At 43.5% G+C, this 9,973-nt stretch overlaps 1 protein-coding gene and 1 long non-coding RNA gene across 2 annotated transcripts in view; both read right to left on the bottom strand.

Moving 5' to 3' along the window:
• LOC109527833 (uncharacterized) overlaps positions 1 to 297 on the bottom strand; it is a 27,492-nt gene extending 27,195 nt beyond the window's left edge. Inside the window, exon 1 of the long non-coding RNA XR_002170590.1 lies at positions 232 to 297. This is a non-coding gene — a long non-coding RNA (uncharacterized LOC109527833). The remainder of the gene's footprint in view (positions 1 to 231) is intronic.
• Positions 298 to 532: 235 nt separating this feature from the next.
• On the bottom strand, positions 533 to 9,849 carry elac2 (elaC ribonuclease Z 2). Its single transcript, XM_019889946.1, has 23 exons — positions 9,304 to 9,849; positions 9,187 to 9,237; positions 8,906 to 9,041; positions 7,900 to 7,957; positions 7,745 to 7,813; positions 7,542 to 7,646; positions 7,384 to 7,439; positions 7,242 to 7,300; positions 6,707 to 6,779; positions 6,369 to 6,481; positions 6,205 to 6,303; positions 5,971 to 6,109; positions 5,766 to 5,851; positions 5,524 to 5,645; positions 4,716 to 4,809; positions 4,334 to 4,472; positions 4,215 to 4,253; positions 3,954 to 4,063; positions 3,658 to 3,757; positions 3,038 to 3,158; positions 2,775 to 2,853; positions 2,103 to 2,247; positions 533 to 1,967 (listed from the first exon to the last, which is right to left on the bottom strand). Exons 1-23 carry the CDS (start codon positions 9,615 to 9,617, stop codon positions 1,773 to 1,775), a joined length of 2,502 nt encoding a protein of 833 aa, XP_019745505.1. The 5' UTR covers positions 9,618 to 9,849; the 3' UTR covers positions 533 to 1,772.
• Positions 9,850 to 9,973: the final 124 nt, after the last annotated feature.

Genomic DNA, 9,973 nt, shown 5'->3' with positions numbered 1-9,973 from the left:
TGGTGTGGGTGCCTTGCAGTGGGGGGGGGGGTGAGAGTTACTGGGATTTTTGGAAGAATTACGCGAATAAAATTAGTTCACACGTTTTAGTCCCATGTTAAAAAGGACATTTAAATATACTAGAGGCATGGTTCTATCACATTTACGACTAAGTACCTCTTAAACTGTCACACATATAATTTAAAATTCTTGTTGCTACTTTTGAAACATCACCGAGTCCAAATTACTCACCTAAAATACACCATGACCGCATGAACGAGGTTAGCGTAATCAGTGTATTGCTAACAAACTATTAGGTGAGCGAGGACCCCAATTATTAGGTACCCCGCTTGTGCCTGATTTAATTTACCAATTAAGTACCCCGCGTGTGCCTGACTTCATTTATCGTTTACTTGCGATATAGTAACAAGGATTTCTACTTTAATTCCCACCATTAATGTTAATATTTGCAGCAATGTCTTACAGTCCTGATTTGTGGGGGTGCCATGAAAATGTTACTGTAATTAAGACAAAACAGACAATAAACCAGTGATTCGTGTACAAATAATTTCCTTTATATTGCTCATTGTTTTCAACTGATGAATGAGATGTAAGCTTTCAGTGCACTTTTTATTTCATTATTAATGTGCTTTGCACTAATGGGTGACAAACGCACAAAAAACAAAAGTTTCATTCGGGCCAAAGGTCACGAAAAAAAAAAAAAGTAACCTCTTACCTTTACAAAATGTTACTTCGACTGTGTGATGCCGATTTTGTCCAGTCAAATCTCCTTTTAACTTTGGAGTAAATTTGACCCCATTCAATATTTTACAGAATTTAATGGAGACAATTTGACAAACTAAATGCAGTTAATTAAAAGGCAGTTAATTAACACTTGGATATATTTTTGACTGTCCTGCGCACAATAGTGTTGCACACATGGGTGCTATTTCAGGTCAGTTTGGACCAAGGGTGTTTTTAGCTGACATTAAAAAAAAAATAAATTACACTTCAGGCTATTGAGGTAGTCAACAAACAAACATGCAACGTGACTGACACGCGAGAAACATAATTCTTGTTGAAATTGCTCATTTCAAATTGGGCTGAGTGGTCATGATGGAGGCAGACAATAACAGAAGAGCACAAACTAAAAAAATGCCATCATGCTCACTTACGATTACACAAGTTCGATTTCCCAGTTGCCGCCATCGAAAGGTAAACTACATGCAAAAATAAATTCGCTCGCTCTAAAGCAAACAAAAACACTACATTCAAACCAAAAAAAAAAAACAAACAAAAATCAAGGTTTATGGTTTGGATGTAGTAAAGTGGCATTATACCAATTCTGATTTTTCTTTTCTTTCTTTTTTTAAACCAAGCCTCCATAATTCGCTGAATTTCAACTAAAAATATTACTGTGGCGCCATCTTGGTGTTGAAGTAGACAAAATTAGTGCTTCAAGCACTAACCTTGTGGTGTCTTAATGTCAAGGACCTGTGTTGAAATGAATTGAGGAATTTAATCAAAAGTCATGCTTTGCTGCTATCTATTTTGCAGTTTCATTTAGACAACAGTTGAGCTTTGTTGCTGTCTTCATGTTAAGAAATTGTTAAAGTGGTGTCTTGGTGACAACGAAAATATGTACGAGTTGAGGAAGCTCATTTGGATAAAAATAGCACTTTGCCGTAATCTTGTGGCACCTGTTAGCAGTCGTGAGCCTTTTTGGGCCTGCGGATGTTGGCTATTTGGCGGCGGAGGGCTGCTTTTTTTCCCATGGCGGATAGCGAATGTCATCAGCTGCTCTTCAGTCTCTTGGCGTGGAGAACAACAGCGGTGTCATGCTCTTGGCCGAAGTCGCCGTCGCTTGTCCGTTTCTGCCTGAGCTCCCGTCGCTCTCGTCTCTCTTCCATTTCCTCCAGATCCTCGGCGAACAGTGTTTTGAGTGCCGGGATTAGAGCCGGGAGGACCTTCAAGTCTCCCAGGCGCACCTGACGCACACAAGGACCTCTCGATTGGATCGATATCATTATTACAGTGAACCCCCGTTGATGATGGGGGCACCCACCCATGACAGTTGAAAGTCGTATCGCAAGACAATGTCAGCGCGCAAGCGGTCGCCTTACCCGCATGTGGTCGAAGGAGATCCCCACTCGCTCGGTGAAGTCGTGGCTGAAGAGCGGGATCTTGGCGTAGCGCTGGCTGAAATGATTCAGCATGATGAAGTCGGCCTGCATCCTCATGCCCACGTCGATCGCCTGCGATGTCGTGCTATCGAGGAAAAAAAAACACAAAACAAAACACTAAAATAGGTACATCTGCAAAAATATTATCCAATTAAAATACTTCTTTGAGCTGATTAATAATAATAATAGTACATTTAATTTATAAACGCCTTTCAAGACACTTTACAACCAAAACAAGAACAATAAAACCACAGATAAAATTATAAATAATAAAAGGAGAGATGAATTTAAACTGAATATATTTCCTGCCATTTTTGCTCCAGAAACCCAGTATGTTTCAAATACAAAGCGAAGAATACATTGAAATGAAACCGTCATTATTTAACTACCAAAGCCAGAGCATCAGAGGGATGAGAGAGTGTGATGTCATCGTGGGAAATTGTAGCCAATAGCAGGATCGCTGTATCAAAGGCTATGTTTACACATTTGGGAATCCCTTCGAAGTGTGCATCTTGATGTTATTTTGTCTATTGGGTTGTTAGACTGTCACTGGATGTTTTTTTTTTTGTTTGTTTTTTGTTTTGGTGACGACAGTGTGATGTTTTTTCCGACCTGTGCCGTTTGTCCACTGCTTCCTCCTCCAAGCCGTCCTCCAGCGTGGCCTCGTGGATCAGCAGGGTGGCCTTCTTCCCTGGAAGCCAAAAACAAAATGGCGGTGAAAATGATGGGAGAGGTGCAAAAGAATATCAATCAGTCTCCGTCTCGGCTTCTTGCTGCCATGTCATTGACGAGGAGACCTCAAGGGGAGGGGATGGGATCGTCTTCCATTAATAGGAGGAGTGTTGTTTACGTTTGGGTGGTGCGAATTGACTCACCCATGCGCACCAGGGCGTCGCATGGCATGGTGTCGCCGGAGAAGGCCAACTTCCAGCCCGACTGGTGAGTCAGGCTGCAGGCGAAGGCGTTCTTGCAGTGACGAACTGTGCACGTCTCAAACTGACAATACAATCAAATTCAGGTGTTACAGCGGTCAACGGCAGTGTTTAAAGAAAAGAAACACGTCACAAATGATGATTTTTTAAAAAAGAATTAAGACAGGTCGGGCTTTTTTTGAAGGATAAAGTGGCAAATTATTTTTGGGGGGGAGCTGCAAGTAAAAACAGCAGCCGTTTACAATAAAGACTCAGATTTTTTTCTTCCTCACAAAAATCTGATTGTAAGCCTTTTTATTCCTCTTTGCTTAAAGAAAATGCAAATGATACTCAAATTAAGTTTTGCTGTTTTTTTTAGCATTCTGGGGAAACAGAAATAATTGCAATTCTATTTTTTGGGACATGTAAATCTTTTGTCGAATTGTGTATGAAGACACAATTCTTAATTTAGAAACATTTGAAACAATTTTACATCATCAACTGAGTCATCAAACTGGCTCGGCTGGTCCAAAGAGTATTTGTTCAACTCTTTGTGTTTGATTTTTTGTTTTCAAAGTTGTAACCTTTTCCAAGGCGTTGTCCTTCAGTAACGCCCGGATCAACGCTTGCGTCCTCGGCTTGGGAGTGTCAGCATTGCGGCGTAGGACGTCGTTTGGAATGAAGCTGAAAGAGATGAGAAGTAAGACCACAGTCAGGGAAATTGAGCTTTCTATAATGTGAGTAAACGACAGGTGCCAGGGTACTTCTGCGTGGTAGATGGGGACTGATGACCGCCGAGGTCTTCTGGCCCCGCAAAAATATTGCATGTCGCCGTGGTTGAAAATGTCTACAGGCAAAGCTACGCTAACGTCACACTTACTTGATGTGATGGAGGATCTCCTCGCAGCCGTCGTGATACTGCCGCAGCCAGCTCAACATGTCCCGGGGAGCCAGCAGCAACACGGGACTCCAGGCCTTACCTAGTGTCGCCTAAGGCACCACCAGGGGGCGCCATCATACAAATGGCAATATGCATAGTCACAAAAAAGAAAAATCAAAGAATTTGTATAGCAGGTTAATATGGTTGCCCAAAAAAAGTAACATGAAATATTCAAAGTTTTTTTTTTTGTTTTGGACGTACCAGGGCACGTTGTCTTTGATACAGCAGCTTGACCAGGCCCTGACAACCAGGCAAAACCAAATGTTTGTTCATGTTGTTTTTTTTTTTTTTCTCCATGACGTGCGTTGGAGCCACCTCACCGTGTGATGGTCGGCGTGCATGTGCGACACAAAAACGGCCGAGATGTGGGACAGAACCTCGTCCACGCCGTCGCCGTAGTGTCTGCACAGCTGACCGAAGGTCCCCTCGCCGCAATCCAAAAGCAGCGAACGGCCCGCGCTAAACAGGAAAAACGATTTTTTTCTCCTGCCATGTTGATGCTACAACTCGCGTTATAAAGGGCCACGACAATCCCAGTATATTTCCAGAATTTTTCCAATCAATATCCACGTGATGAAAACAAGATCGTGTAATGCCCTCACACGCGGGCAAGGAGAAACGTTTATTTGGACGAACAGTCAATATGCAAGCAGAATGCGTATTAGCGTCACTTTTTCAGCTTGTGTGTTCGTTCCCACCAACCTGATGTTGACTAAAGTGCTGCTGACGTTTCGAATTTTCATGGGCAGGGCCGATCCAGTTCCCAGAAAAACAAACTCGGGATATTCTGCTTGTCCTACACCAACACACAAAAAAGATAAAAATACAATTTCAATACAATAAGACAATTAAAAAAAACTAACCGTGTGAAAAAATATCTTTGAAATAGTTTGACCCCTCCCACGTTAAAACCTATTTAACACACAAAAATTTAATGAGTAACACATTTTAGAGACTTGGATTCTCCCTCGCTTGCACAGTTAAGAGTCAAAAGTATGTTTTTGTCACACCCAGTTGTAGTTTAGTGAAGAAGTGACCCATAAAACAATAGACACTGTCTATTGTTTAGACCAAAATGTCAACCAAACATCATAAAAGGTCAGCTAGCTTAATGCTAGCATTTGATCCAAAACACCACAGACAGGCGAACAGAAGTCATCATTGACATTCTGGTATAAACCTTGAAATAAGTGCAACTTTGATACCACAGCAACACATTCAACAAAAGAGAATAAAAAACTGTATATTCAAACAACAAACTGCAGCTAATTCTTCTTCTTACTGTTAACTACGTTGTCTTCCTGAAGTGCTCAGTGCTGCCTGGCTGGTTGTGGCACAACATGGTACTACATTGAAGCATGCAATTCTAAATGGGCTGCTGCCTCTACACTGTAAAAAGCCATAAACAACAACCACCGAAAAATGCGATATAGCGTGGGTGAAAAAAAATTAAGTGCGTTATGGCGGGTGTCGCACTTTACATTGACTCCACGATTCGACCTGAACTCACCAGCAGGCGCCGCGGATGTGCTTGAGCGCAGATGGCGACATTTGTCCACTTCCTGCAAAAAGTTAGGGACATCATAGGCCTCTTTGACAAACTCCTCGTGATTGCAGGCGGGGATGGCGTCTCTAAATCAAATAAAACACAAGAAATTAGCAATCATTTGACCTTTCGCTTTCACACAGAACCTAGCGAAACGCAACATTGCCACGTCTGTGTGCACCTTCACTGTTGAAGCGCCGACTGACCTTTGCCACTCGATGACCGGTCGCAGCTGAAACTTTAGCAGACACTCGGCTCGCACCGTGGACGTCTCAACAGATGCCCGGGGGTCCTGTCGGCACGACGACAAATGAACTATTTGTCACAATTGGCATGAAGCTGGCGGGAATGGTTGACAAAAAAAGGAAGCGAGGTGGATACAAATGTCCAGCCGAGAGCCCCGCACGTTACTTTAGGCGTGTAGGTGGTGAGGTGCGGGAAGACGTCGGGGTGGATCATGTTGAGCTGCGCTTGGATCTTGTGGCTGCGGACGTTGTGGGCGGAGCCAGCGTGCTCGTTCAGGATCAGGTGCTCGGTGCTGGCTGGGAACCTGTGACAGAGACAATGAATTTGCTAATTGTTCACGAATCGCTACACGGGGATAATGAAAGATGGTGAAAGAAGACCGCTAACAAGAAAATGCACCTTTTCATCCAGTCTTGGTACTGATCCGTGTTCAGCAGCGCCTCTGGAGTGATGTGCACCACGAGAGCAGGGGCGTCCTCCGGCCCCCCGTTGTGATACCTGCAGGTGATAGGAAAAGTTATTTGTCAGGATGATTGACGTGTGCTGCTTCCACTTGGGCTGACCTTGAGAAGTGCTGACTGTTGCAGAGAGGCGTGACAAACTCCTCGGACGGACACTCCACGATGACAAATGCCAGTCCCGGATCGGTGGGCGTGCACACCTGCTCTGGTCGGATCTGATAGAAAAAACGATTCAAAAGTACGTTTCAAATTTCACATTGTGATTTGGGAGTTATTGATTCATCGCTTCAGGCCTACAGTCAACGATACATTCATTCCTTCGGGAATGGGTGAGTGATTCTGCAGAGACGCAGAGACCATTCCCAACACCATAATCACAAAAAATGTTTTTTTTCCAAAAGAGGACAAGTTGATAAAAATCCCATGTGACAAAAACGCACCTCTTTGCCATCATATGTGACGCTTTTCCCGCTTTTCAGAGTGGCGATAAGTGGGCCGATCGCCGCCGTGCCACTATGAGACGAACAACAACACACTTTTATTTATTTTACAACAGCCCACAATAAAAAAAATATTCTAGACCGAATTCACAACCACAAATGCACATCAATGCATTTCTCCATCACACATCTTTGAAAATCATCTTAGCTGGGGCAACCCCCCCTCCCCAAAAAAAAACATACAAAAAGTGGAAATAATAGATTTGGCACATTAAATTTGAATCTGAATAAAATTTGAATCTGAATCAAATATGGTTCACGGCTTCTGACCCAGTGTAAACACAGCATATGTTCAAATAGAATAATACTTGATGTGCAACAGTGTGTGTGTGTGTGTGTGTGTGTGTGTGTGTGTGTGTGTGTGTGTATGTATGTATACAAAAATGTAGCCAAAAATAATATTGTAAAATAATGAGTAAAAATACACGAAAACTATGAAACAAGCTTCCTTGGACAAGGTCCTAAAGTTACTCACACAGGAAGTCCAAGTTCTTTGGCCTCGACCACCAAAAAGTTGCCTTTCTTGGGATGAAGCTGACACACAACACAAAATGGCGCTTTACTTCAAGAGGTGACACGCACACACACACATGCACGGACACACGAGGTTGCCCTACTTTGCATATGAACGCGACCACCAGTGACGCGTCTCTTGTAACTGTTCTTTCGTCGCCTACAAGAAAAATGACGTATTCATAATCAATGAACAATGTCAAAAGTGCAACAGTTAAACAGGAAGTCACGTGGATTATGTTTGATATGCGTCATAAGTCACCTGCTTGGTCTTTGGCATTATCAGGTTGGTCGCCATCTCTCGTGTCAGAGGTTGGGCTTGGGGAGCGGCTACTTCCTGGAGAGGGCCGGCTATTCCCTGCTGAGGCTATGGACAAAGAGGGTGACGAAAGACAATGAGGGGAAGAAAGGCCAGAAACGTCCCTTATCAAGACAAGCATGCTGAGTTTGATGTTTGCAACTCACCAAAGATGGGAACTTGCACAACGGTCATGGTGTCGTCCGTGTATGTTTGGTCCGTGTACGGACGAACGGCTAATGTGAAAAAAACACACAACAGAAAATTCAAAGCAGAAATGAAAGGAGAAAGCCATTCCGATGAGCGCAGGCAGAAGACGTACAAAGTTTGATGCTGTCCAGCGGCCCAGAGAAAGTCTTGATGGCCTTCACGTAACTCTCCTTCAAACACAAATGAGGCCGGTCAGCAACACTTATGCAGTGAACAAAGATACTTATCACAAATGCACACACAGCGCGAACGACATAAATTGATGTCCACTATGTTTCTTTTTTGTTGATTTTATGGCAATGAGCGGAGAAAAGGATGACATGGATTACTTAAATTTACAAGCAGAAGCAAGGATGTCATTTTTACACAGACACACACACACACACATTTTGACACGCTCACACACTACCAAATACTACTACTACTATTACTACTGTACTACTAAATCACATGCAAATAGTTTGTACAGTTTGTCAAATGTAAAATTGTTACACTGGTGATTATTTGTAAATCCATTATTTTGCCATCAGAAGCGCATTTTCATTGCTGTTGTTGGTGCTTTATAGAATAAAAGGACAGCTTTCTTCAGATGCTTGAGGTGTCACTAAAGTGAAAATTATTTGTATCAAATTCACTTGTGTGTACATAATATGTGCTCACAAAAAGTATGTTTTCTACATTTTTCTTTGGTTCCAAAATGTGGTTTGGGTGAAACCAAACCATGTTCTACTGCTGATTACTAAAAAAAAAAAGAGATGGAATAAGGTACAAGCAATTTGTTTTCTTTGGTGACAAATTAAGAAAGTCTCATCTTTCAATTGGTAGTTTCCGTCTTGATATAGTCACAAAACACAATATTGGATTCAGATCAGTCAGAATGCCCTAATTTGTCTGGCACTCAAGAGGTTCTCGTTTTTGAAAATGTGAAAGACTTCATAAATGTGTCAATGGTGTAGGATCTCATCGTTCAGTAAAGAATCACGGACGACCTCTAACATCTGGTAGGCGGTCTTTCCGGAAAAAGCAGAAGCTATGGGAGCACCAAACAATTGGCTCAAATTGCAAATTTTCATGAGTTCCTGTTTGCGTCCCAATATTTATTGGAGGGTCTCTTTCACCAGCTGAGGGGGTCCTGAGAGAACGCAGTCGGGGACTCCGGTGTCCTTTAAGGTGAGGATCATTCCAGAAAGCCCGCCCACGTTTTCCCAGCTCATTCGGGTCAAGAAGATATTGTCCAGTCGGGACGCTCGCAGCCTGGAAACGGGAGTGAGAAACAAGACATAGCAATGACAGGGCAGATATACAAAAAAGATGCTAAGGCAGAAAGAAAAACAATGGACTGGTCGCCAGTCAAGCAGTCATAATAAAGTAATTATCATCATGGAGTAGTGTAGCTTACTTGTGTTCGTGCATGAGTCTCTGCGTCCCTTCTCCACAGTTGAACAAATACCTGTCGAGGACACAATACGTAATCGATGACGTCGTAACTCGTGCTCGTGACGGCGCACGCACGCACCTGTTGTATTCGGAGAAGACGTAAAGTGACGCTGCGTTGTCTCGACTTCCGGCGCCAACCACCTGCACGTATACGGTGGCGGGGCCGTGCACATCCCCGCGTTTGTTGCGGCTCTCTTTGCCCTTCAGCCTCCGCAGCGGCTTCGCTTGCTGCTTGGCGAGTCTCTTCTCCATCTTGTTGTTGTTGTTCCTGTTGTCGGCCATGGAGCGACACGGGTGCCAGGCAGGCCGCAGAAAAGGACAACGACGCGGGGCGAGGAGCAGTGGACGAGCGGCGGCGGATACGCACAAAGTGACCGCACTCAGCACGTTCATAATATTTAAAAACGCGTCAATCAAAAAATGCCGTTATGTGGATTCTTTTTGGTCAAACATTTTGCAGCCTACATCCAGGGGAAAATGACCTCATAAAGTTTCCGAGTGGGCGAGAAGCACGTACTAACCACTTACTTGAGAGTTGACAGAGACATGTGAAGCACACCTTTTCCGGCACGTGTTGATGACGTTACGGCGGTTCATCCAATGGCTTCCTCGGATTTCCTTACCCTCTGGGCTAATCGGTGATGATGGGGCGTGGTTTGACTCAAGGTGACAAAATGTAATACTGTACCGTCAGCGGCACGGTGGAAATACGACCAACAGAATAAAATCGAGAAAAAAAAACAGTGCAG

Source organism: Hippocampus comes, unplaced genomic scaffold (genome assembly GCF_001891065.2).
Source record: "Hippocampus comes isolate QL1 unplaced genomic scaffold, H_comes_QL1_v1.1 scaffold326, whole genome shotgun sequence".
Classification (NCBI taxonomy): domain Eukaryota; kingdom Metazoa; phylum Chordata; class Actinopteri; order Syngnathiformes; family Syngnathidae; genus Hippocampus; species Hippocampus comes.
The sequence above is the reverse complement of the archived record's forward strand: the minus strand, read 5'-3'. Positions and strand labels throughout refer to the sequence as shown.